This window comes from Hippichthys cyanospilos, chromosome 10, assembly GCF_059441005.1.
Source record: "Hippichthys cyanospilos isolate Australia breed blue-spotted pipefish chromosome 10, RoL_Hcya_1.0, whole genome shotgun sequence".
NCBI classification, from domain to species: domain Eukaryota; kingdom Metazoa; phylum Chordata; class Actinopteri; order Syngnathiformes; family Syngnathidae; genus Hippichthys; species Hippichthys cyanospilos.
In genome coordinates this window covers 9,887,119-9,915,111 of record NC_142378.1, presented here as the reverse complement: position 1 = coordinate 9,915,111, position 27,993 = coordinate 9,887,119, and the positions used below count along the sequence as shown (strand labels likewise).

The following is a 27,993-nucleotide window of genomic DNA, read 5'->3' as shown; positions in this document are numbered from 1 at the left end:
ACATGTAAATAATTGTTCAAAAACATTTATTGAACAAAAAATATGTCTAGAATACAATTCCCAGGGGAAACAAGAAAAACATAAATATACAATAAATTATTAAGTAGAAACATTTCAACACAATGTACATATCTGCTGATAAAAAAATATATTTCCAATGTGAGTCAATCACTGATGTGCAGAAGCTGTCAATGAAAGCAGATCCAATTCGCTGTATTGATAATTGGTCAGTATACTGTTTGTTATACATATATACCCCTGAGGAACTATCCATCTGAGCCTATACACTCAGTGGCTGACTCAAATGCCTTTCAAATGATTATCAACAAAACCTAATAATAGGAAGCTAATCCTATCGTCGGCATGTTAATGTACCTGTGTTAAAGCAACATTTCTACACAAAACCAGATCCAACATCGCCGTCACAAAAAAAGGCAAATTCATAGCGTCGAAGAAATGTTAATATTTACACTCTGCAAGGTATTAAAATGAGATTTGGTATCATGGTTTAAAAGTTCATTGCGAAGGTACAGTCAATTAAAAAGATACAAATCAGTGGCAAGAGAGTTGATTCATGGAGGTTAGCGTTTCAGTTTTCCATTCATACTTTTACAGTGGAAATTTGCTTTATCATGTACATCATCGACCCAAGCCAGATTTTTCATCCAAAGCAATAGCAGCAACCTAGTTCCAATTTGAAAATAACTAATTCCAATACTGAACAAAATGCCCGTGATTCATTCACCAGTGAGGAAAAATACAAACGAATCCATCTTGATATGAAAGTGAACATACAAATAAATAGAAAATGTAAATGAATCAAACATTTGATTGTAAAAAACGTACCACAACACCAGCCCTTTACAGTAAAAAAAAAAAAAAGAAAAACTACGCATTTTTAGATAACCATACTGATTTTTTTTATGCACACACGGAAAATGTACATATCAAAATATAATCCAACTTTTCATGTTATTTCAACATTTACCTTTTACAGAACATCTACTGTTCATTCCGTTTCTCTCATTATCAGTAAAGAAAAAAAATGCTCTGAAGGCAACGGTATCTTTGAAGTGGTAGGATGCTGCTGTCTTTTGACAATACATTTGTGCCTTAGGTGGTCTAGCCAGAAGAAAATAATAAAAAGCAGGGGCCCTAGCAAAACATTTAGGCCTGGTTTTTGAAACATTCTGCAAGCGAACAAAATAATTCCAACCATCATGACAAAGTATACATCACAAAATAATCTACTTATTAAAACAGGTCGTAAGTATAATGCACATTTGATATTTTATCACATTATATATATACTAAATATATTAAAATGGCTTTTAGGATTATTGTCAGGAGTTTCAATGCCACCCAAAAAAGGTTATGCTGGAAAATACTGTATGCACATTCCTTTTCCATTGCCATTTTGACTTTGTTTGGGCAGAGACCATGAAATTATCTTGGGTCGGCAGCTGATATAAATATGTTGGTGAAGCTCAGAATTAACTTCAGATAATGCAGCTTACAGTTTTGTGTCACTTAGCGTAATTTGTTAGAGCTTAAAATGCACAGTCTTAGTACTTGACAAAGAGTGAGCATTTTCAAATTATTCCCTTGCAATCATCTACTATACAATAAAACAATCTAAATTTAACAATACAAGCATGTACTATATCCAAATGACACATTTAATAACAGATACTAAAAAAGTAGTCTTGGGTGGAACTTTAAATTTCAAAATATATCTAAGAGCAATGAACTTAGACAGCCCTTATAGAAAGCCTCTATTGTACGTGGATTTCAAATGACAAACGGTTCAGTGTTGCACTATGTTTGTTTCCAATGTGGTAAAACAGCAAGCTAATGAGATGCAGAATGCATAACCATTGCGCCTTTAATGATTCTTCCATGGGAAGAGATTTATAATTGAGATGAGCACAATTTGAGTAATAGCGTGACAGCATTTCAACATCCCACAAAATTGCACCATGTAAGTCCTGTGGCCAGTCTCTGAATGACCTCCTTTTGCCACTGAAATGACGACATGTTTGGGGCTTTAGACTACATTGATGATCACACTAGTCGTCAGCAGCAAAATGGTTTGGCTAGTGGAGAGGCAAAGCAAAAGTAATTAAAAAAAAAAAAAAAAAAAAAAAAAACATAAAAACGGGATAACACAGCAGGTTGTTGCTGGCATGACTTAATAAGACATAGAATTTTAATTATTGGCTGGTTTCAACAAAAGGTTGTCCAGAAAGTTACTTGATTTAATCAATCTCAGTATGTTTTTTGTTTGTTTGTTTAAAGTCCTTGCTCCTGACCTAATAAACAATCAGAATGATTATAGAGCCTCGTAACAAGAATTACAATGTATCTAAAACACAACTACACATATTCTTAGTATTTCATGTCATTATTCAGAAAGATACAATGCAAACATCCTGTATGATCAACAGGAACTAATAATATTGTCTCCACTGGAATGAGTCTCTATCTGAAACTCATTCACTAAAATTAATGGCTATAGGCATCACCGATCAATGTTCACTGGGCTGGCTGCAAATAATTAAAATATGCCAAATAGTTCATGTGCTTATAGCAGTTAATTTCAGCAGTTGGAAGTTCCTGTCTCTTACTATTCAGTGTTTTATGCTTTTTTTTTTTTTCTTTTAAATAAAAGTTTTATGAATACCTTCCTAACAGTGGTGCTTATTTAAATTTAACATCTACTCCACATGGTTGTTAATAACTACACAGCAGCAGGACACTTTCAGCCAGTCATCCAATCCACTTATCACTTGTCCCTTAAGTAAGATGGGGGCCGCAGAAAGATGATAAAATTGAGGAATCTAAAACAATTAACATAAACTCAACTTATTTGCTTCTAAAGTTAGCGTTTCCGTCAGCGTGTGTCACGAATAAGAGAAAAAAAAATGGCTCTCCTGTAGCGTGATTTTGATTGCTTTTTGTCATGGTCTCGAATATGGCACTAGGCTCTTTCACAGCCTGATTCCTAATACAGCAGTTGCCTGCAAGCGATCTTCTTCAAGCTGCAACTCTGAGGTCTACAATATATGCATATGAACCTCAAAATATTATCTGGACACAGCTTCACTTCCTGTATAAGGGTAAAATGATTTAATTTAAGTTTATTAAAGACCTCAGCCCCAAGTGGGTGAACTAGTAAACATCATTCAAATGTTCGTTTTTTTGGACAAGAGTATGAAACAATCATCAAAACCAGTGACAAGTTTAGAGCTCAAGGGAGCGTTTCAATAAGTTAGTGTGCAAAACTCTTTTGTTTGATAGTTCCTGTATGAAAAGTGTGGCTAATGGTAGGGGCTGCTAGGAAATGCCCACAATTTGAGAGGAGGAGCCATTTACAGGACAGGCCTTAGCTTCAGTAGTAGTGGTCGGTTTTGGGGGCCAGTCTGGGTCCACACTGAGTTCCTGGGCCAGATGCATGTAGCGAGCCTTGCGGGTCATCCTCCCTGGGCAGCACAGGCACTTGTCTGCTAACACCTCAATGCCTTTCTGAAATGTCCACAAACCCACACATAAATAAAACATTCATTCCAGAAAATGCAATAAAATTGGAGAATTTTAGCTTAACTGAAATGACACAGTAGTTTTTTTTTTTCTGAAATATTTCAAATCACAGGAGGCAAAGGAATACTCATTTGCATGCAACATCAAACTGCCTAAGTTCTACTCTATTTGAATATATTGCCCAAAACGATGAAAATGTACCACTTAAGATATACCTCTGGTGCATGTCAACCTAATTTATTTCAGCATTTCAATAAAAGTGAAATGATATTAATTCACTCGAAAGCACATAATTATTTTTGTAGTATAATGAGCAACTTGCATTTAACGTCTTCTCCCCTTTCAGCTTTTTCCTTCAGAGGTTCCCACAGCGAGTCATTTGTCTTCTGTATCCTCTTCTCTCAGACCAACTTCCCTCATGTACAATTTCACTACATCTACTGTATAAACCTCCTCTTTGCTCTTTTTCTACATCTCCTGCCTGGCAATTCAAAACTCATCATCCTTCTACTTATTCATTTTCTCTCCTCCAGACATGTTCAAACCACCTCAGTCGGGGCTCTCTGACTATCTCCAAAACCTCTAACTTGCTGTCTCTCTGATGTATTAATTTCTGACAATATCCAATCTGGTCACTCTCAAAGAGAACCTCAACATCTTCATCTCTGTTACCTCCAGCTCTGCCTCCTGTCTTTTCCTCAGTAGCGCTGTCTCCAGGCCAAACTTTTTCCTTTCATTTTAGCAGAAACTCTTCGATCACACATCACACCTAAAAACTCCACTCCACCCATTCCAGTTCCGTTTCTATCTTTGATCCCCTGACCACCTGTCTTTCTAATCTCGGTCTCTGCCTAGTCAACCTGTGAAGGTCAGTCTCTCCCTCTTTACTATTCAAACTAGCAGAAAAGACAATTTAATTCCTTCATTCGTCATTTGCCAAATCTACTTTCTAACCCTGTCTTCCCTCTTCGGTCCTCTCAGTGTCCCACTTCTTAGCTGACCTTTTTATCCCAACACTCCTGCACCACCTCATTCCACCACCAAGTCTCATTATCTATTTTGCTCCAGATGACACACCAAGTACTCTCCTACGGGTTTCTCTGATCACATTAGCTGGAGTTGTCCAGTCAATTGGAAGCACCTCCTGGCCATCCAGAACCTGTTTCAACTCCTTCCTAAAAGTCATACAATGCTGTTTGTTGATTTAGCTTCCACCTGTGTGTCTTCATTGTCTTTGCCTTCATCTTCTTCACCATCAAAGCCATGCTACACTCCTTTTACTCTTCCTAAAGACACACCTTCATCCTCTCTTTCTTCCACTAACAGTAGCCAAATTTCCATCCGCACCTTGTAGGTGAACAGTACAGATGGTGGCTGTGGCTGACCCAGGCCACGACCACAAATCCCCCAAACTCACTATTTCAGAAATTATATTACATAAAGATTGATTCAAAATAGGCAGGAATTGATCGTCTGAACATAAAAAAAATGTACAATTTAACTTTTACTTTTTTGCACTGAATTACTGAAATGAACTTTTCCAGGCTATCCAAATTCATTGCAATGCACCAGAATTCTTGGTTTCTGAAAATTGAATCTTTAATTGATAATAGAAGCAATATATTGCAGAATGAATAATGCTTCTCTTTTTGACCTCCAATATATACATTTATAACGCTTTAGGCAATAATTCTCAACTATTTTGCTACAACAGATTTGCATGCATTTCATGAACAAAATTGAGCATGACAGTTTAAAAGAGTTTTCTATGAGAGTTCTTATGTCAAACCCTAAAAATTTGAAAAAAAGCATATGGAGTAACATAAAAAGAGATTTTCACAGCAGATCTTCATATCTCAAGCAAAGTCAAATGAGAACATTGGTGAAGACATAGTATATTAGCCTTCTTTAAATGCACATTTCACTGAGGTTGCGAGATGGGTAACTGACTGGTTGAGAAAGTTAAGAGAAGTACCCTCAATAAAGAGTGAAGAGGCAAATGCAGCAAGTGGAGCTTTGAGGCTAGCAAGTTGCAACGAGAGGGGTAGCAGACTGAGGGAACAGGTGGGGTATGCAATCAATAAGTCCGACGGAGGAGGGAGGGAGGGGGGGTAGGCTAGTTGAACATTGTAACCTTTATACTGTTGATCATAATGTGGTAAAATTAAAAAGGGGGAGGGAACACCACACAAAAGAAAAATGAAAAGGCTAGAATAGGAGACGTCAGTTTTTCCCAACCTGTGGTGGTGGGGCAGCAGGAGCGATGCCCTGCTTGTCTCTGCTGAACACAAACTTCCATAAGACGATGTCAATGATGAAGGTCTGTAGCGCAGTGGGCAGGGGACAGAATTACAGAGAGGCTAATTTGATTTAATGTAGGCATGAATATCTTTTTTTTTTTTGCAGGGCCTTGTGGTTTTTAATTATTGCAATTAAGTCATAATTCGAATCAAAGCAACTATTAGAAAAAAAAAGAAAATGCACAGGCGTATAAGCTCACAAACCATGACAATTAGTACAATTCTTGATTACAAATCAAATGATTGTGTGATTTTAGTAAAAAAATAAGATTTTAGCTAGCAAAACAGTACCATCTAGGGTGTGCGCTAAGCATGGCGTGTGCGCAAAGGCAGCCAAGTGTTAGGAAGCGCAGTTAAAACTGCTCCTGTGACTGAAGCGAGAATGCATCCACTATCTATTGTCAAGCAATTTTAAGATGAATAATTCCCTCTACTGAAACACAATCTTTCTGAGGAATATGCGAAGGAGCCTAATAAAGAACAATTTTCATTTTGTAAAATATTTAAGTAACCCTGCTGTTGGAGGAACGAGACAAAGATGAGGACACTGCATGAGGGGAAAATAATCTTTATGAGAAAACAACCACTTGTTACAATATTGGCTAATGAGTCTTACCTCTACCATGACAGACACGGCTGCATTGACCACAATTATCAGCAGGAGTTTTAGTCTCCAATCAAGAGGAACACAAACAATCTGTGAAGATCAAATTCAAATTGTTCAGACAAGCTACTCTTTTCACCTTATCATTTAATATTTGTTAGTCTCTTACCTCGAGAACGGTATCAATGGCTTTAACTGGGTAGAACATGTTGGTGAAAAGGGAAATGTACAAAATCAAAGCGGTAACGACAAAAGGCCCTGGCAGGAGAAAATTAAGAAAATATATTGTTACATAAATGTCGAGTTGTTTATAATTTGTTATTGGTGACAAGCGACAATCTTACAATTCTTGTAGCTTGGTTGTCTAAAAGGTTTGCCCTTCGAGAAGACGATAGCAACCATAAGGTACTGGAAGCAGGAAACATAGAAAAGGCTGGTGTTCTCGTAATTTTGGATGTTGTGGTCATCAACGTCAGTTTCATTCAAGTTGGATATATTTATGTGTGAAGAATTGTTGCAGGCACTGAAAGACAACATTTGTTTTATACACTCAACACTTCAACATCACGCACATTTTTCTTTTAAGTTTTTCTGAAACATAGAAGCAGTTTTCTATCTACAAAAATTGTGTTAAGACTACCCTAATCATGAGCGATGTCATGTTCTTACTCAGAAAGTGGTGTCCAGACTGTGTACCACGGCTGAACTTGGACCCAAAAAAATGCAAGCATCTGGAAGCCAAAGCAAATGAGGATCTGGCTCAGCACAGAGAGGAGCAGAGGCCCTGAGATCAGGCCTGATGGAGGAGGATGAGCAACTAGTTCTTTCCATGCTGGGTTCAAACTCACTGAAAAAGAAGTAATCAGTCACTAATAATTAGCACTGTATATTTTCTTAAATACATTTTCTCGAAAGCTTACTGGTGAAAACAACCACAAGGATGATGGCTATGTCGATGAAAAGGAACTGGAAATCTCCAAGATTACTGAGGATCTAAGGGTAAAAGAAAACATTTGCTTTGCATGAAAATATTCACGGCTTTTCCCATGAACTGCATAGGCAGCGGTTCGGAATAGGGGCAAAATGATGATTCAGGAGGAATATATTACTTTCCATTTGCAGGATTGAAGTGGTGACACCAGAATGATAATTTCTCACACAGAGCCCCAAATCACTGTCAGTACCCCATTTATATGCAGATGATTGTGAGTAGAACAGTATCACTTACGGAGTATAGGAGAGTGACACTAATGTACTGGATGATGCTGTAAAGGGCCATGAACTTGAACACACAAAAGGAGGTGATGAGAGCAGCACGACCCTCCCTGTACAAAGTCAGAGAGCACCTGCTATTTTGCTGTCTCCGACATGAAAAAAAAAAAAAACTATAAAATAAAATTGAAATTTCTAAACCAACCTAATGAGGCTTGGCACACAAGAGATATTGGGTGTTCTGGAAGTGAAAGGAGAGGCCACAGAAGCTTCAAGCTCTGACAAAGAGATGCCACTATGAGCCCTCTTTAAAGCCTGAGGGAAAAAAAAAAATCCAAAACTTCATAATGTAAGTTGAACACAATAGATGCATTATCACTTCAAATCATTCAAAAGCCTACACATACCCCACAGTCATTTGCTCCATCTCCACACATCCCCACAAAGTAGCTGTGAGAAAATGTAATTAAGAACAAAATGTTTCATTTCACACTTTTTCAAACATATTATTCTACTTTTTTTTTTATTTTTTTAACTCACTCAACATCCTGCAGTGCCTCAATGAGTTGTGTTTTCTGATCCGGGGCCATTCTGGCAAACACTGTCCCGTGTAACACCAACTTGAAAATGAACATGAAAAAATATCAAAGTTAATTGTCTTCAAATATACAGTAGTCTTTCTGATAACGCCTCACACCTTTGGAAGCATGTCGGGGAAATGCTCCAAGATAATCGCAAATGACTTTCCGTTCATGGCAAAATGGTACCGGTCTTGCTGTTTGGGCTCCTCCATAGGACAGACATCTTCCAGGCATATATTCACTTCCTGAAACCAGTAGGTATACATAGATGAACACATTTCGCACCTTTTTTAAATTATATCAACACAACTATACTTATTTTTCCAGTCATACAGCAATGACTTTTGGGCAGAACTTTCAACTTTGACGGAAAAAGAGTGTGCCTGAAGAGGTCATTTGTACATGTTTTTTCATACAGTGTATGTCTCACCTCCAGATGTACTGCCATACTTGGCTTGTCAGCGCACCTCCAGGTAATTCTGGCAGTCTGTCCATCATGTGGTGGAATGGCATCTGAAATGATGACTGTATCCTGTGGCAGGATCATTCCACAGTCCCGAGCAACTGAGATGGCTGTAAGCATGTTATCGCCTAGAAATGCATAAATATTTCATGATTAATGTCGTGGTAGTAGTCGCAACTGGTTTTCACTTTGTCTTTATTACATACGTTAAATTACAAAGATATGTGAAACCACAATCCCTATTGTTTTTGCTATGGTGAGCTGTGCAAAATTCTAGCAGTTCTTTCTTACCCGTAACCATGACAGTACGGATGTTGGCTCTGTGGAGATCCCGCAACACTGCTGGCGTTTCTGTCTTCAACTTATTCTGCATGATTATTAAACCCAGGAACTCCATGTTTGTCTCGATGTGATCTCTAATTTATGGAAAATATATACATATTTCACTCAGTCCTACATATTTTTTTCTTTCACATTAAATGACATACAGTATTAAAAAAAAAAGAAAAGAAAATACACTACACAGGTGTATAAGCTCACAAACCATGACAATTAGTACTATTCTAGATTATAGGTAAAATGATTTTGCTGCTTCCAACTCCAATATACAAAGATGCTTGATTATGGTACTTATTTTTTGGTGGTACTCTACAAACGAGGCCAAATTACAAAAAATAATTCACCGATTTTGCATTTTTTATGTTAAAAGTACAAAGGCAGTGTACCTGTTTACATTCTGAACCTTGTGCCACGTGAGTTTGGATTCTAGACGACGATGAGCCAAAGCTATTACTCTGAAGCCTTGCTTTGTGTAACCCTCCAAGACCTCTGCAAAATCATCAGGCACTACAAAAATACAGTAAGATAATGAAGAACATTGCTGTAAATATTTGGGCAAACACATGAGAGTAGATTCTCAGTTATTTAAAAAGTATTCACCGACATTGTCGGGAAAGTTAATAGGGCTCACCTGTCTCTGCCTTGCAGTGGCGAGCCACCACCTCTGGTGCTCCTTTCATGTAGGCATCCATACGTTTCTCTCCTAACAGACGAGCAACCACACACATCCTCTGGAGTGCAGAGGAAAATGGAAACTGCCGCACGATACCGATCTCATACTGTGACTACACAAAGAACAAATGTGCAGATGTTTAAATTGACTACGACATGTCAAGAAAGGCAAAATTAAGTGCCCTCTCAGAACCACCAATAACAAATACACAAAAACAAAATCATGAATTCTATTCCAAACTCCTGAGGTTGCTCAAATTCTTTAAATCTGATTAAAAAGCAGGAACTCAACTTAAAAACATGTGACTACCTTTGACTAACTTTGTAAAGTTAGTGAAAACAAATCTTACTCCTGTCATTAACCTTTTCAATAAGTTTGTGATAGGTCTTTTGATAGGTCTTTTAGAATTAAAAGATGTCTGTTTTGTCAAGAAATAAAAGTAACTACTTACAGGCAGGTCATAGAGTTCCTACAAAATGAAAAGGACAGAGAAGAGGTCATTAGGAGAAAAAAAAATCATTTGCTTTCGTTAACTGATTAATGTTTAACTGGAAAATGTGACTAAAACCACCATGCTTATATGTTATTGATATATTAAAAAAAAAAAAAAAAAGTACTGTTGTTTGTCCTACTCTACGTGGGTTGGTGGGAGCTCTCATCACAACCATCCCTCACAGAGTTGCTTTACTTACCATGTCTTGCTCTGTTGATATGGGCTGTGATGGCAACAGCTGCTTTGTGGGCCTCACCACCGTGGGCATGATGCGATTGTGAAGAGCTGTTTCTTCCTCTGTAGCTTCCTCCAGAATCTGGAAGAGGGGGTGCAGGTAGAGGGACGACTTTATTAGTAGTCTTAGTCCTAATGAGAAAATATTGTAATGAACTGTACTCGGTAGACTATTACGAAGCTACAAAACTCACCCATCCAGTAGCCTCAAACATTTTGAGGTCCAGTGGGTCCCCAGACAATTGGCCCTCTATTTTTGTAAGTGAGTGGCAGGTGGCCATACAAGCAACAAATTGGGATTTTACGAGATTTTCCTTGGAAGCTTTTTCATCTGATTGCTGGAAACTGAAAAGGACAATAGGGGTCAGTTTGAAGTTGGCAAATATTACCAAACAAAAATAAATCTGTGGTAAATAAATACAACTTCTGAAAAAAATATAAGTACATTGTTTAAATAAATAATACATATGGCTAAGGCTGCATCAAGAGGGGTTATAAAACAGTTTGATCCAGTAGCGGCACATATTCGTGAAATTTGTGCAGGATAGTAAGACCACATATGATAGACCGATTATCAGCACTGATTTTCAGGTATATTTATCAAATCTGACTGCCGATAAAAGATAATTTTAACGTTGAGGAAACAACAAAATGTTTGGTTGACTTTATTAGAGATGCTGCTGACCCCGTTAACTCTCTGCACCATTTGTTTTTATTTTATAACAAAAAAAAGTAAGCAAAGTTCAACATTTCCATTGTTTTGACATTTGAAATGTATCCAACATTATTGAAGAAAACTACATGGAGCTAGGTCTCCCTAAATATTTTGTTAGAATAGCTTTTGTCGAGGAAAAAAAATATTTTGGAAATCAGAACCGTTGTTCAAAGAAGAGACATTTGAATACGTTTCAAAAAAGTATTTTCCCTCTCACTAAAAATGAATAACGTCTCCAAAGGTTTGTTTTTTACTTCCTTGACGCGCAGTTATTTCTATAGGCACTGACAAAAATCATGCATCATTCTGAAGACTTTACCTGCCATTCTCTACTCTTTGGACTCCCCATAGATCTAAACCATCTTCAGTAAGAGTTCCTGTCTGGCACAAGAGTCACACACACATAACCTAAATTTAGCATTAAAATAACCCATAAATCATGAAAAGTAAACAATATTATAGTAAATAATAACAGTAAATAATTATTTAAATACTCGTTTTGCCCAAAGTACTTATCAAACACTAAGTTTGGTACTCACCTTGTCAAAGCAGACCAGATTGATCTGCCCACAAATATTAATCCTTTGTGGGCTTATGCAAAAAATGCCAATATTTTTAAGGCGCCGCTGGGCATAAACAATACCGGCCGTCATGGCTGCGGGCAGCGCTGGCGGAACAGTGATGGTAATGATGTCGAGTGATTCAATGATGATAGTCTTTGCTGACACCTGGAAGGCCAAGGAGAAAAAAAAAATCTTTATTTTTATTTTTTTACAAGTAAGTCACTCGCCACTTTTGCTATGTTTACTTCACAAAGATTACCTTGTTCTTGATGCTAAGGGCAATGGAGTAGACAAACCCAATACCAGCCACACCCACCAGACACAACAAAAAAAGGTAGGCGTCACGATATAGCTTGAAGTCTGTGGGTTTGGGGTAAAGGATGGAGCGTACCAAATGGCCTTTGGCTGTGCTGAAGCCTAAGTAAGGAGTTCATAATGTCAATAAACAATTTCTAAAGACTTATCAGCATAGTTTATGAATTTCATGTACAAAGTATCAGAACAACTCTTAAAAAGTATGCCAGTTGTTTTGTGATGGAACCACAAAAGTAGCAACAAATCTGAGACACATGCTTACCTGTACGGACTACTACAGCCTTGACCAGTTCACCAGTGTAAAAACGTGTCTGAATGACATTAGTGCCACAGAAGAGTGTGTGTCTCTTATGCTCCTCTATGCTATAGGCACTCATAGGCTCATCGCCACTCTCCCCTGGCAAATGGTTTGGAAGGTTGGTCTTTGTCACTGGAACACTTTCACCTTGTTGAAAGGTTTAGCTATGTTAGCACATGGCAGTGGGTTTTGCAAGCCACTTTTAGAATACATTCCTTTTCTAACCTGTAAGCATGCTTTCATTGACAATGCAGGTTCCACTGATCAGCACGGCATCACATGGCATAATGGTCCCATTGCTGGGGATGACAATCACATCCCCAGGCACCAAATCAGTAGACATAATCTCTTCAATATCTGCCATGGAAGAAAATGCATGTGAGGCAAAATACGGGAAACCAAGAATAGAATGTGTGTCACGAGACAGCTAAATGCAAACGACGATGGAATAAAATGAAGTTATTGCATTTAACAAGTAAAGGAAAAATAGCCAGGATTCCAACATTTCACAGTGTGATGCAGGATTCCACAATGTGAAACAGGATTCCCCTTAAGTCATTTTCTTAACAAAAACGAAAATATAGGCTGAACATATAGTATAACCTCTGCTAAAAACGGCTCAAGCACTGAAGCCAAACATTTGCAGGTATTGGGGAAATAAAAAAAATACAAACCATTATTGGCTCGGCATACAGATACACGTACAATACTGTGAGCTGCCACCATATCATGAAGCATGACATATTGCTAGAGAATGAAGAAGAAAACATAAGAAATTCCAGAATACCTCATTGACAAAAAAAAATGCACAAATTACCACAGAAGTGCAAAACATTTTAAATATTGAAGGCAAATGTCAAAATACAATGATAAAAATCCTAGCAGAAATGGAAGTTATAAATACATTGAAAAGGGTTGAGTAAACATTCACCTAGCAGATGCTCACATTCTTACACTTAGTTGGGATTAATTACGGAGCTTGGTAAATTCAATTAAAGAGAAGCAAGATAAGTGCTTCTCTGTACAGTGGGTTTTACACCTATAAATTTGTACAAAAATTGAACACATCTGTCAGTCTAAAAGAAGCCTACACTAACAGAGCAGTAAAGACACAGTAAATGCCGGATTTACGTGAAAAAACAAATATAAATCACATTAAAAAAAAAAAAAAAAATCCCCCATGGCCCGTCCATAACAAACTCATTATAAAGCCGTGATCCACTTTTGGGTCCTAAATCACCTTTTGAGAATTACTGGGCTCGAGAGCGCAGAGAGAGAGGTCATTGGCCTATTTATTTTCCTGTCCATTATCTAGACCTCGAAAAGCTTGTTGACAAAAGTCCAACATTGTATAAACTGAATTAGGCAGTTTTTGTTCTTGAATTGAGTTTTACACAATGGTTAAATGTGTTTAAAACGTTTCCACATGCTTACCTTTTTGATGGTATAGAGAGAGGTAGCTATGGATATAAATGACATGATAACAATGGCAATCGCATAATAGTAATATTCATCGGCACTCCACAATATTACACTGAAGAGTTGGAAGATATAGAAAGGATTTAGGACCTACAGAAAAAAAAAGATAAAAGTCAGTTCATCGAGCAACCAGAGAATGAATGAGAATTCAGAATGTGTTTATTCTATAGCTGAAACTACCTCTTTGATAAGCAGCTTGAAAACAGAAGGCACTTTCACTTCAATTTTATTCAATCCAAAAAAGAGTCTCCTAAAAATATAAATGAATGAAAGAACAAATATACATATGAACATTCTAACATTGTCATTAATCAGAATGATTATTACGATTAACTGGCAACTGAAGAAAGATCACAAACTCTCTCTCCATGTTTATAATTACTGAGCCAAATTAGTTATCATATAAATTGTTTGATTAGCTGATGTAAAATGGGCAGTTGTAGACAAAACGAGCAGCAGGCCATTTCGCAAACCTGCGTGTAAATGCAGCCATTACATCGTGTCCTACAGTACATCCCATTTTCACACTAGCTATAACGTATCCACATGCCACTAACATAACACCAATTAATACATGTAGGGTTGAGAGTATCAATTTTAGTCATGAAAAAAAGCGGCCTTCCAGGCTCAATTATATATAGATTGCTGCCAAAACGGACTGATAATACTTAATATGACTAAGTGGAAAATAGACCATCTCAACAGTATATGTCCTATATGAAGCTACTGGAAATACTAGTTGGTTACCAGCAAAATAATTTTCTTGACCAGATATTACCTGTACTCTTGCTGGTTCCTGGTTAGACCTTTGCTGTGCTCTGAGTGGAGAGAGGCAGCAGTCACATTGAGATCATCTAGGCCACTGTGGAACAAAGCCATAATGATAACTACAGTACCTCTAGTAATACAGTTTCTTGGTGACAGCAATTCAAGTATTAATCGTCATGTTAAACCCTGTGCTGGTGCAGTACTTTTATTATTTTATTTTTTTAATGATCAGAATTTCTAAATTAAAATTTTCTCTCTCTTTTTTAGGGACTTTCCTGACTCATTCAACCAGTTGTATGATTAACTCTTTACTGCGCACAGCAGCCGCTTTCGGACGATTGTCTAAACAGGGAAAAACTGCCTGTATTAGGCACACGTTTTTCTATCTTTAAGTCCTATAAATAAATATGTAATGGATGGATGTATTTAATAAATATTCTGATAACATTTTTAAACCATCGTCTTACATGCGATGTGGAAAAAAAAAAAAACAATGAGGCACCACATATCACAAAAAAAAAAGAAAACCAAAGAATACTTACATTAAAACTTCAAAGTTCTGCAATCTGTCATTCCAGTAATATTTTGTGCTGTGGTGGGTAAAATAACGTATCTGAAAGGCACAAAAGACAGAGAAATGTCAATTTTCAGCACACGTAACATAACAGATAACATAACACACAACACATAACACACAACACAACATAGCACAACATAACATCCATCCATCCATCACCACTTAAGATATTTAAATGCCAGCATTAGCCACTTATGATATTTAAATACCAGCATTTAATATGGTTGGTTTTATATCCATGATGTTTTCATGTTTGTTTTCATGATGTTTTTTGTTTGACCATAATTAACCTGGTCAAGTATACGTGTCCACCTAGAGAAAAAGGGTTTTCCCTACCTTTGTGGGCTGGTATTGCACATATCTTCTGATGAGCCCCCGAGCAGGAAATTCATCAGAAGAGTGCCGTGTGTCTCCATTGGCCAAAGAAGGAGTGGAAGAAGAGAAGGGACATGATAGGGAGGAAGGTGAGGAAGGGGATGTGGTCTGGGTTTCCAGGTTGTGGAAGGGGTTGCTTCCTGGGGCTAGAATCACTCGAACCTTAGCCAGGAACCAGCGCCGGAATTCATCCTGTTCAAATGAGCACAAACTTTAAGACAACTAGAGTTTTAGAAACAATAAATTAGAAATTAAAAATGTAGTTTTAAGTGCAATACTGTGCGTACAAAGGAAATGGAGCAAAGTACGTGAAAGTAATCAACAAAACTCCTCTATCTTCTATTCAGCTCTCCACCAAATTATTTCTCAGATATTACCAGTGTCTTCTTGAAAGTTTCCTTGGAAAAGGGGGTTAAGTAATTTTTACATAAAATGAATTATATTACAAAAACCTTTTTTCATGGAAAAGTTTCATTTCTTTTTTTATGTTTCAATGTGAAAATTTTATGTTTCATCCTTCTTAATAGAGATCGGTTCGAGATAGCAATGGATACTTTATTCACCCCATGCGGAATATTAATTACAGGCTGATTGTGACTGATTTCAACAATACTCTTAGGCCTAAGTGTCACTTTTTGAATACAAATTCTCAGAAAGCTTTCTCCAAAAAAAAAAAAAAAAGATTACAAACCGTGGAACGCAGCAACACTACTTCCGCATCACAGGCTGTGGTGGGGATGCAGGTGGCCTTAACGCACCACTCTGGCATCCAGTAGAGCAGCAGGAGTAGGAAGCCCCCTGTACAGAGTACCCCAAGACCCACCAATGCCAGTCGCCAGCGGCACAAACGGTAGCCTTGTAACTCCTTGAAAGTGTAAAGAGAAAAGAGGACACAATGTAAAAACTCAAGAGACTTTGCATATTTGAGTTTGCTGCATCGTTTAAGGATGCTCACCATCTCGTCTTCTTCCCCCTTGTTGAGGACCTTTAGATCTTCCTTCTCCATGATTCAAAGCTGAATGCAAAGAACCCCCCCTTTGTCACTGCAGACAAAAACAAATCAAAAATCTGGAATAGTTTCTGAAGGTAACAATTCAATTAAAGTTGTTACATCTAAAAAAGGACCAAAACAAAAAAATATACACTTTTGGTCAATCTCCAAGAAATGACGTCACAAAAAGACAACCTGCTCATGTCCCATTTCCACTAAGGCTGACACGATGAACGTAAAGGGCCACTGTTGCCTCTCCCACCCACAGCTGATCTTATCACCCAAACCATAGATGGGTGGGCGGTGTGGCATCCAGTGGAATATTTTGCTTTGGGCCAAACCCTTCCTACTGTTGGACAATAGCAGCCCTTCTAGCACTGTGAAAGAACATACCTTTCCTCAAATTTATAGCATATATATAATTTATAGAAAATAGTTTGGTGCTAACATCTTGGGCTCAAAACGACATCAAAAGTGTTTCAGACAAGAGAAGAGAGTGGTACACTACAGGGTCAGCTGGAACTTTGTTCAGCATCACCTCAGTTTTGCTTTCAATGGGTTTTCCATGTTGTCACTGTTCATTTACATGCTGGACGGATGTTAACATGCCACCTTACAACAAACGCAAAAGTGCTGTGTGCCAACACTCCATTTACATACAGCTCAGAAGTTGCAGGAAACTATGTGATCCTTTCTTAACTATGCTGGTGATTGGAGCTCATGGTGATTGCTCCTTGCTGTATAGAGTATTCTTCAGATACTGATACTTATTAGCCATGAGTGAGATCAATAAATACAGATTCTGATCATAGAGATTAGCTGTAAATTTACGAGCTGCTCATTTAACTTTAACTAATTACCTGGCATCTTAGTAAAACTGGATCGTGATAATTAATTAATTAATTAATCAATCTGCCAGTTATTTTTTTTTTAAATAATTTATGAAAAAAAATCAAATTGGCAGTGCAGAAACCTTACTAGGATTAGTTACTGGTTGGATCTGTAATGTCCTGTTTTTATTTTAAGAAAAATTAATACATTTAGAACAAATTTTAGCCCTTGCTGTCGACTGAAAATGACATCACATGTGCTAAAGGCGCAGGTTGCAACTAATCACGGCATAGCTTGTGAACATCACATGACCAAAACCAGAAAAAAGCTGAGTCATGATTTATCATTATCTGAGCTTTGAATTTTTAAATTAATTGCACATGAAAAATACTTCAGTCATCAAAATAATTATACAGCCCGTAACCTTTGAAATTTAATGAATGATTAAATTATAGACAAATAAATACAATTTTTTACTGCTGAAAATGGCTAAGTTTGGTATCGCTTTAAGGAAAAAAAAAGGAGTGCACACAGGCTAGTCTCTACTTGGCAGCAAAGTACAGGCCGCGGATAATCGTTTTAGTAAATCAACAATGAAGGGCAAAAATCAATATGCCGATACCATTTCTACGGATATCAGCTGATCACGACCAGTCACCGATTGACAGAAGGATATTTATCGAACTACAAGCAAATTGTAAATAACATTTAGGGTATTTTCTCTGCTTTATATATGGGCTAGATTATATGGTGCTGTGATAGTGCTATCATATATAAGTGTCGGACAGCCGATTTGCTATTTCTTGTTTTATGGTTAACAGGTAACCTATTTGATACCACATCCTTTCTGTTCTGTCTTTTATGAAGTTTCAGATATACCCAGTAAGTGTTTGTGTGAAAAGAAACTTGCTTTTTCTGTGTCATACTAGGCAAACTATTCATTTACAAAGATTTACAAAAATGTTACACTATAGGACCATTTGGGGACAGATGCATCAGCATGATCTATCAGGGGTTCTAATCCTGCAAAAAGATTCTGATGATATGAAATTTGATTTCCTAAAATTATGGTTAAGATTAGGGGGAATGGATTACTGGGCACCAGTGAATATATACTTTTCCTGAATTGCATCCTCACACATACAGGATGTTGAATTACATTTATGAGAAGGTATATAAATAGGCTATAGATAAATGTTGGTAACCGATTTCATCATCTTCTCGTCTTTTTTGCAGACCCCTATCAAAACACTTGTGCAAGAAGCCACATCAGAAGATCAAAACAGAAAAATAGGAAGAAAAAAAAATTCCAAACGGACAAGACTAAAGTTTTAAAACAAAAAAAGTGCAGATTTGAGCCCTTCTGACCAAGTGTCAAGGTTAAGTAGGTGCTGCTCTTTTGTACATAGTATCCATCAACAGGAGCATGTGCCAAAATGAGAGTAACTCACAGCAAAATAGTTATTGTAATCAGCCTTAGTCGCCTGGATATGCAGGCTTTCTAGCAAATATTTATATACAATAGGTAAACGGGTATGAGTTGAATGAGCAGGTCTGTTCAGTCTTGCTTGAAATGACAGGAAAAAAAACAGGGTGACTACAAAAGATGTTGGAAATCAAGTGTCACCGGTCTTGAAATATGTTGAACACCAGTGTGTATTGCTAGTTTAAAAAAGGAATCCGAGATGGGAGCCCTATCCACTGCCCCAACACCCCAAAGAAAATATCCTAATACAATGTTATTTTAGACATGGTATGAACCTTCCTGCTTCTACCTTGAGAGCCTAGGACAAACTGCCCCAGGTGGTCTCCTGCAGTAAGCTTGCTCTTCCCACACCAACCTGGAACCCTACGCAAAGATAAAAAGGTTACAAAAACATCACATTGACACATCATACTGATTAGAATAATAATTACACTATATCAAAATGCTTTTTAATCGTTCATTGGGCATCCATTGTATCCTCCTGAGACTCAGCATATTCATTTGTGTCCACTGTAGTGGACATTTGTTTTCGGCCGATATCATTGGACTCCATGGTCAATGGTGTATTCAAAAGAGGACAATTGTGCCTTTTTCAGTGATGTGCCATGTGTTGGGGTGCGATGCAATGATAATACAATACAAATAAGTATCCAATAATCACTTTTGATTGTTTGGTATTCAGTGGGACCTGCACACACAAAAGGGTTTCAAATATGTACAGTCAAGTCTATAAATATTTGAATATTGAAACAATTTTCAGCAATCAGGCTCTACATTATGCCACAACGAATTTGAAATGAAACAATCAAGATCTGTTTTAAACACTGACTCCAAACTCTAGTTTTTGGGTGTTGACATCCGAATCAGGTTTTAGTTTCAAAAATGTATGTTCAATCTGATTTCGTTTCTGATTGATTTGGCCGTTGCAGAATGTTTTGTTTTCTGAATTTGGAAAAATAATGTTTGCAGACTAAGACGTTTTTGAAATAATCCCTGAGCAACTGTGATGTCATATTTTGCAAAGTCAATCTTAATCAGAACAAAGTGTTAAGAATAGTAGGGACAGCATAAGAATTTTGGATTGATTTCACTTTTAAAGTGAACACAGGCAGGTCATGTCCACACACCAAATGAAAAATGAAGTTCTCACCAGGGCTAAACATATTGCTGCAGATAGATGAAAGAGTGATTATTTTGTCAGTACTTTGGGTATTTTGGTGTTTTAATACAGACTTACCAGAACGATACAGTGACTTTTTAAGCTGTATCAGTTAAGTATGACAATGTTTTTGTACAAGTGCTCAGCATGTTTGTGAATATTTTACACATTATAACCTCTACCTTCTGCACTGTTCCTAAGCAGAGACACGAATAGGAAAAGGGGAACAATGAGCCGTGACCTAATGACAAAGTCCATAATTCATGGAAGCATTGAGGAAAATGCATTTTGTTATCATGCTGGGCACTCAATGTGCTTTCTTTATCACTTCCCCTCCTATTCTTAGGCCATAATAGCAAATCTTTGCTCCCTTCAAGGGCCAATCATGTCATTTATCATGAGAGGCCTTACGAAAAATCCCTGACTACCTACCTCTCAAATTCTGCCTGACAGATTAAACAAGTCATCTCTTGCCACCCTTAAGCATTTATGACCTTTCAACAATTAGATTTTACACATCTATTCACCTTGATCACGTCGGCAGATATTTTGCATTTTATCCCAAATTAATAGTTGACTGTAATGTCAAAAATTGCAACGTAATCTATGGCATCTTTGATGGTGCTTTCTTTGCTTTAATATTGTAGACACAATAGTGTTCACTGTAGAGCCAGAGAGTAATTTTATATTGAAATTTTTTTTATGCATTGTAATTGGAAATAACAAGGCAAATGCCAGTCAATTTTAGATGCAGTAAATGTCAGAAAGCACACCATCTTTAATCAAAAGTATTGTGAGAATGGGAAGGATGTTTTGGCAGCTACAGATCATAGTTGTTTTCTTCCAACTCATCTTTTTTACCTTGCTCCTTTATATATTATTTATGTATTTGTTTGCGGACCAGTGTGTATTTGTTATGCTTTCCAAACATGAAGAAAACGTTTATGCTTTGCAATCAGGTTTAAGCTTAATTTTTTTGTTGTAGATGTTTTTTGTTTTGTTTTTTTCCCCTGTATCCAGTCCACTATCGCTGCTGAAACAATATTACATCCTATATTTTGGATGACAAGATGTTCATCTTATCTTGAGCTTCAGCATAAACTGTATTTTATATTCATTTCTTCCTCCATGCATAAATAGATAAATAAAGTCAGCCTGTCACATGTTTCAAACTGCGAGGCAACCACTGACTGGTGCAATCAAATTCCGTTTAACATTTAACCTACACTGGCAGTACAAGTTATTCATAAATCATTCTGACTTTAGAGTGATTTGTGAATGAAAGAAGACTAAGATGTCCTTAAGGGAAAAACAAAGTAATTTTTAAGGCAAAAACCTGGGAAAATACAGTTAATTCAGAAGTTTAAATCAATTTACATATTCTTAAGATTAAAAGTACTTTGATCTCTTACAAAGATGAAAGAGGCGACTCTCAAGTAAGGAAGGTACATTTTCTGTACTGAACTGGATTGACCCACACAGATATAAGACTCAAACCCCATGGTTGTTAGTTGGTTAATATAAAAATATTTAACGTGTAAAATTTGAGATGCAGTGAGAGCCTGAAAGCACAGCGACTATGGCCACAGTCCATTGACGGTTCCAGTACACAGGCGTCTGAGGAAACATTGGGAATGGTTAATTATTGCTAAAGTATGGGGGGAAAAAAGCATGTTAATTTAAATAATAGACCTAAAACCCTACAGACCAACATTATTTCAAAATATAAAAAAAGGCCTACCTAAAGTGTACGAGCCCTGGAATAATTAAATACAATAAATAATAATAAAAGGTTGGGGAGTAAAACTGGAAGCTAAGTAATGAAAAGTTAAAAGTTAAATATAAAAAGGTGGGTCATGAGTAGGCTGGAAGGAAAAAATGGCAAACTTGACCACAAAAATGTTTTGACACCAAAATTTCCACCTCGAAATCATAAATTTGCATTACGTGGAATGATGTTTGGCCACTTCCATGTTTACCACCCAGACATTTGTTACAAACACACCTAGGAGGACTGCTGCCATAGAAGAGAAAAAAATAATGGGGGTGGGGGGGTTCTTTATCAATGTGCATCTTATCAACACATCGCTATGCAGTGAATGAGCGTAACTGAAAAGTTATGTGAGTCTAATAAATAGAAAGCAAGAATGATAGTTGCAACTTTTTTTTTTTATTGTTTTTATGTCCTCATGTCCACTGCCTGCAGGCCATTGGAGCATTTGTTTAAGTCCTAACATCCAATGCCTACAGACCATTGGAGAAACTTAGCACTTGCGGCAGACACAGAGAGTGACGTCAAACTGTGGCTTATATCAAAAATAATATGTAAATTTTCTTTACTGTGATGTTAATATATGTTAACTTTGGCAAACCCTTGATTTGTGCAAATGTGCTTATCACGGATGGATATAGTTCACAAATGTGAAAAATATTGTTTTGATTTGCCAGGTTATCAATAGGTTGAGCAATTCGAAAGGAGTTCGAAAGGAGTTGATTGTAAGAGCTTATGAGATTTTAAAAACAAAATCCTCAAATTCAGCTGACATTTTAGAATAGGCTATTTTAAAAGATGCCCTTACTTTTGATAAAAACAAAAGGTCAGAGATGCTTTCATACAGTATCCTCATGAACTGTACAGCAATGAGTTTCGTTTCCCTTTGAGCAATGCAAAATTAACTTTAAAAAAAATTCACTGTATAATTGTGAAGACTTCAGTGTTCTTGAAACAACATGGCATAATGGCATTGTATCACTGGCAAAAGGTGATTTAAAAAAAAAAAAAAAAAGAAAAACAGCCACTAAGCCACTAAGTATCATTTTAAAAAATTCAATGCCATTTGTCATTAGAAAACAAAATTGAAAAAAATTCATGTGAATGTTTATGGCTTCCTGCAACACTGATCATGGGAAGTCAAATTTGTCTTCTAAGCACTGTTTTTTGAACTTGAGGAAAATACAGCACTTAATACTTGTCTTGTTATACTTCCGGCATGCCTCCACTTTGACCTTGCACAGCCTGATGTTGCATGATTTGTTCAGCTGCAAGATGACTTTACGTCTCAAATGTATGAGAACTCTTAAAAGTCAAATTACACAAATGTCTAATATTTCTTTATTGCACTTTCCGTGTTTTGTAATGCCTCTCATTTGTTTTTTTTTTTTTTCCCTTCGTAATTGTATTTATCTTTCAGTATTTCACACTCTGTTGGCATCTCTGTTGGAAGAAGTTATGTTCATTTAACAGGAAGAAAGTTTCCACTATTATTAACAAAGTCCGCTATGATTAACAAAGTAACACTCTACAGCCCTACTCGTTCTCCGTACAGCTCTACTTGTCGACGCATTGTATTTAATTAATCAATTAAGCAACACAATCCACCAGTTTTTTGTTCATCTCATGGGGTGGACATTTTGCCACTTGCTTTCAGCTCAAAAGGGTACCACAGTTGCTCATGCACAGACCAATGTGGCTCACTCATTCTCTGGGCTTGGTCATGTGACATAATGAAATCAGCTGTGATTGGTAGAGCAAATTAATCATATTACCAACAGAATTTCTTTAACGATTTGGGAAAAATAATTTCTAATATAACCTACCAAGAAATATTCAAAGTTCTCACATTGAGGTGAAAATTCCAATCACTCAGTAGTTTTAACACATATTTCAAATTGATGTCAAGGGTCAGTAAAGAGGGTGAAGTGGTAGAAAGTTGAGGACCCAAAACGCAAACTAATACAAAAATGGCCGAAAACAAACAAGCTTGAAGGGACAGCAACAACTGACGGGACATTGAGAATGACCCGACAAGAACTGAAAGGAAACAGGAAACTAAAAACAGCCAAACTGAGGCGACAACAAGGAGCACCTGCACAAGACACAGTTGAAACAGGGAACTGACTGGCCAACACGAGGGAAGCAGGTTAACACAAACAGGTGGCCGCAAGCTCACTAACAAGGGAAACAAAAATATGAACTAACATCAACAAACATTCAAACAACGCAGACAAATTAAAACCCAACGAAAACTCGGAACAGAATAAGAACAGAATGCCCCCACACCAAAACACAATGAAACACCACCCAGGATGTAACAGTTGTGACGATTGTTAAAATATATGCCACTTTAATACATTTTCTGAATAAAGTTTTTTCTATTTTTTATTATTATTATTATTAACTCAAGCACATTTTGATATTGTATTGACGTTGTGACAAAGGTAAAAATGGGTTGGGCACAAAAGTAGTACATAAGTAGGCTAACGATTTGATAAACACTGTAAATCTTGAATCTACTTTGTTGCAATGCGATAAGCACTTTAATCATCCCGAGAGAACTAGATAAGAATTAGTAAACCGTATTGAATTTTCAGTGATGATAATCAACTGGGCTTACCCCTCAAAGAAAAATCAATCAACCCTTAAAATTTGGAGTTTGCTTTGGTTCACCTTCAACTTAAGCTGTCACGTGAAGACATTCCAAAAACAAACCGCACAAAAGTGTTGGCAGAATTTCGCACAAGCATCACGGTATGACACTCGCGAGCTAACTGGCTAACGTTGGCGAGGACAGACCGCTGACCAGCCACCCTCAACGGCTCCCTCACTAAACAGCCCACCATGTCGCGACCTTCCATACTATCCATCTTCTTCTAGAGTTTCACCAGCCTCGTGCCGCTGACCTGCCTTCAAAGACGGGCTCTCACTAGCGGCAGCTAGCTTTTAGCCTTTAGCAAAAGCTAAACAGCGAATGGCACACATGTGTGGAGATGACAAGCTGTGTCGCTCACACTCACCCAGAACCACCGGGACACGCTGAAGATCACCTTCGAGTCATTGTGAGCGAAGAGCAGCCGTTATCTTGGGAGGAACGTCGTCGAAGAACAGATGCGGTTCTATGACAGAAGAATGTTGCGTGGACACAATGCCAGCGGGGAGGCGGCGGAGGTGCTGCGCTGACAGCTCGGCTCCGGTCGGCGTTACACTCCACTTTTGCGCGTTGTGAACTGGCCTGAACCGGCTGTGAGTCTAGCGACAGGACGTGACGTCTGATACGATACAGGCAACGTCGCAGGCGACGAACCTGCGTCGGAATTTGCATATGAACGTAATGTTTGTTTACATTGCGGAGGCTCGTCCTTCAGTTCACACTATTTGTCCAAATCACATCATCCCAATGTGATCAAAGAAATTCGCGTCATGCTGTTTTAGTATTGTTCTCATTTAAAATAATCACGCCCGCCTTCTCTAAAGAAATATATTCGTTCCTAATTAGTTTATCATGTCATTGTTTATCATTCTTGCCAATGGCCAGCGAATTAGATCAAAGAAATAAAAATATCTAAATAAACAAATAAATAAGTGAAGGTACTCTCCTTCAGACTGTTGCCAGGTAAATCAGGCTGTGGTTAACAGCAAATCATTCAGTAATGAATAATTCTGTAATAGATAAATGCAATAAACATACAAGTAAATAAATGAATAAGAAGCAGCCCACGGGAAGAATGGTTAGCATGCTCGCATTTATGCAGAGGTGGACCCGTTCGTGTGGAGTTTGCACGTTTTCCCCGTGTTTGTGTGGGTTTTCTCTCAGTAGTCCGTTTTACTCCCGTATTGAAAAAAAACAGGTAGGATGCCAGTGAATAAAACACATAGCAATGAAAGAAGACACTAAGCAAGTTAAAATTTCACCTAGATTGTGACAACATGTCAAAGTTTAACATGGCACAGCCACTTAGTTTCTTCACTACCAGGAGTGTGCTATCCCCCTACTGCAAGAATGATGTGGGGAAAAAAAGTTTCCCCAAAATGAACAAAATCCTGCACAAGGGTTAAAGTGTGCTTATTATTTCTGACTGCAAAATATATTGAAAGTTGAGACAGTAAAAACCCATGTAACTTATGTTGCTGTTAGCCAAACTGATTTGCATTATTGAAAAGAATTTGCATATCATTGTATTCTGTTTTTAATTACGTTTTGCACAATGCCCCGACTTCATTAGAATTGGGGTTTGCATATTTAACTAAATTATTCACATTTGAAGTTTACAGCTAAGTTAGTAAATGATTGGCCTTGGGTTCCTGTTGTCTTCTCATGGTTGAATACTACTCAATTATTTGTGTTTCTTGTCTCAAAAGCAATTGCAAAATTTGCAGAATGAGCAAGAACAAACAAAAAAAAATGTCCTGGGACTCAGACAATATGGCGTCTGCCATGCCTTCAGTAAGTTAGGTGATCGGTGACGCACGGGCCATGAAAAACACAAGAGGCCTTTACAAACTTGTTGCTTGATGTCCTAATCCATGCGCCTCATCCCTTTTGCAAACAAAATTCCATCGTTTTATTTGGGACACAGTTTGTTTTCCTTTGCTATCCAACCTTAAAAGCAGCTAGAGGAGGCCCAGAGATAGATATGCCAACTCAGCATTCATGATGACATCAGTTTGCGTCAAGCTGGACCAAGCACACCAAGTGCACTGTAATAAACGACTCACTCTTTGAGTAGTTCAGAAACCAGATGCTGGGATATTTTGATAATACATGTAAAATAAGAAAGAAAGAAAGAAAAAAAATTATATATATATATATATATATATATATATATATATATATATAGTAATGCTCAAACCAGCAACTGCTTCAAGTTTACCTAATTTGTTTTGACAGTCATTCAAGGAAACATAATTGGAAGGAGTAAAACTGTGCCTCATGAAATGTATCTAATCACTGTATTGTTTGGCAATCAAAGTTCCGGAAAGTGCTCATTGAAAAATGTGCGTAAGGTTCAGGAACAGGCAGTTGATGGAGAGGTACGAACAGTGGGCCTCTGGTCATCTAGTCTGCTTCTTATCTACAACAGTCATCCTTTTCTTATTAACTGTTTTGATACCTAGAGACCAGAGGTGTTATTGATGATTTATTAATGGTTTCTTTGATAATGAATTGTCTCTGTAGAATTCCTACAGAGCAGAGTATAGGCTAGTATCTCCAACATACAACAGTCAAAATTCTAAACACCTGCATGTCATTTCCCAAATACTAGTAGTTGTTTGGATGAGAACCTGCTTACCAATTCACCCACTTGTCCTTACAAATCATAAAATAAGGAACAACCAATATTGAAACAGGCAAACTGTATTGAATGAAGACACATATTCTTGGGTCGCATGTTTTTCCAATCTCTAACTTCTACTGTTGGGGATAACACAGAGATGCTAGTTTGTTCAATTATACTGACAAATATGAAGTAAAATAACTGAAGTGCAAATGTTAAAACTGTGGCGTGACAAAATGGCCAAATAAACTCTTGACAGGAAAGTTTTCCCCACCCCTGCTTAAGACAGTCTCAAAGAAACATTGTAGCTGGATGGGTATAATTTCAGTGCTGTTGTAAAATTTGGTTTAAAAATGCATGTTTTAGGGCTTTATGAAAAAATACTTAAACTTCTTGCAATAACCTCTCACATGATCGTACCAGGCGCCATATACCACTGTCAAAACAATCATCAAATAGTCCTCTTGATATCTGTACTTACATTTTCCATGCATGAACTTTTAGTGCAGCCCTCCCAAGATCCAGGCCCAGGGATAAGCAAATTCTTTCGTTTAAAGTAGAAGTAGCTCACCAAAGTGTCTTTGGTGTGCAGTGTAGATTGTCTTTATAGAACAAAATGGTGGCTCCACAGTCTTTCTTCAGGATACTGAGACCTGATGATTTAAAACAAACTAATAAACAAAACACATCTTTGCGTAAATAGTGGTTCTACTTGCTACCTACATTTACTTAAGATTGAAAATCTGTACAATTTAATAAGTTCTCATTGATCTCTACACACCTGTTTGGTTGCCTATAGTGTTGGTTGGACTGCTCAAGGAATGAAGCTCGGATTGATATTGGTGCTCTTCTGCAGATTTCAACATCGCTGTTTTGAAGAAGTACGTCAACTATTTCCAGGATTAAAGTTGTCCCTCATTACTCTAATTTACAAAAATACCTTA

The 27,993-nt window shown here is 37.3% G+C and overlaps 1 protein-coding gene across 5 annotated transcripts; it reads right to left on the bottom strand.

Moving 5' to 3' along the window:
• Positions 1-9: 9 nt before the first annotated feature.
• Positions 10-25,008, bottom strand: atp13a3 (ATPase 13A3). 5 transcript variants are annotated; one of them, XM_088425651.1, is made up of 34 exons: positions 24,791-25,008; positions 19,113-19,200; positions 16,485-16,572; positions 16,221-16,394; positions 15,491-15,721; positions 15,120-15,190; positions 14,588-14,671; positions 13,990-14,059; positions 13,765-13,899; positions 13,005-13,077; positions 12,556-12,687; positions 12,295-12,477; positions 11,977-12,134; positions 11,694-11,882; positions 11,474-11,535; positions 10,634-10,784; positions 10,405-10,521; positions 10,164-10,181; positions 9,671-9,824; positions 9,426-9,546; positions 8,992-9,116; positions 8,668-8,828; positions 8,354-8,482; positions 8,197-8,276; positions 8,064-8,106; positions 7,862-7,971; positions 7,673-7,769; positions 7,365-7,437; positions 7,114-7,291; positions 6,789-6,967; positions 6,614-6,702; positions 6,457-6,537; positions 5,779-5,862; positions 10-3,525 (listed from the first exon to the last, which is right to left on the bottom strand). In XM_088425651.1, the coding sequence occupies exons 3-34, from the start codon at positions 16,533-16,535 to the stop codon at positions 3,337-3,339; spliced, it is 3,792 nt and encodes a 1,263-aa protein (XP_088281777.1). In that variant the 5' UTR covers positions 16,536-16,572; positions 19,113-19,200; positions 24,791-25,008; the 3' UTR covers positions 10-3,336. The 5 variants fall into 5 exon arrangements, with proteins under 5 accessions (XP_088281777.1, XP_088281778.1, XP_088281779.1 ...); XM_088425652.1 differs by having other exon boundaries at positions 19,127-19,200; XM_088425653.1 differs by lacking the exon at positions 24,791-25,008 and adding an exon at positions 24,614-24,658 and having other exon boundaries at positions 19,127-19,200.
• Between the last annotated feature and the right edge of the window lie 2,985 nt (positions 25,009-27,993).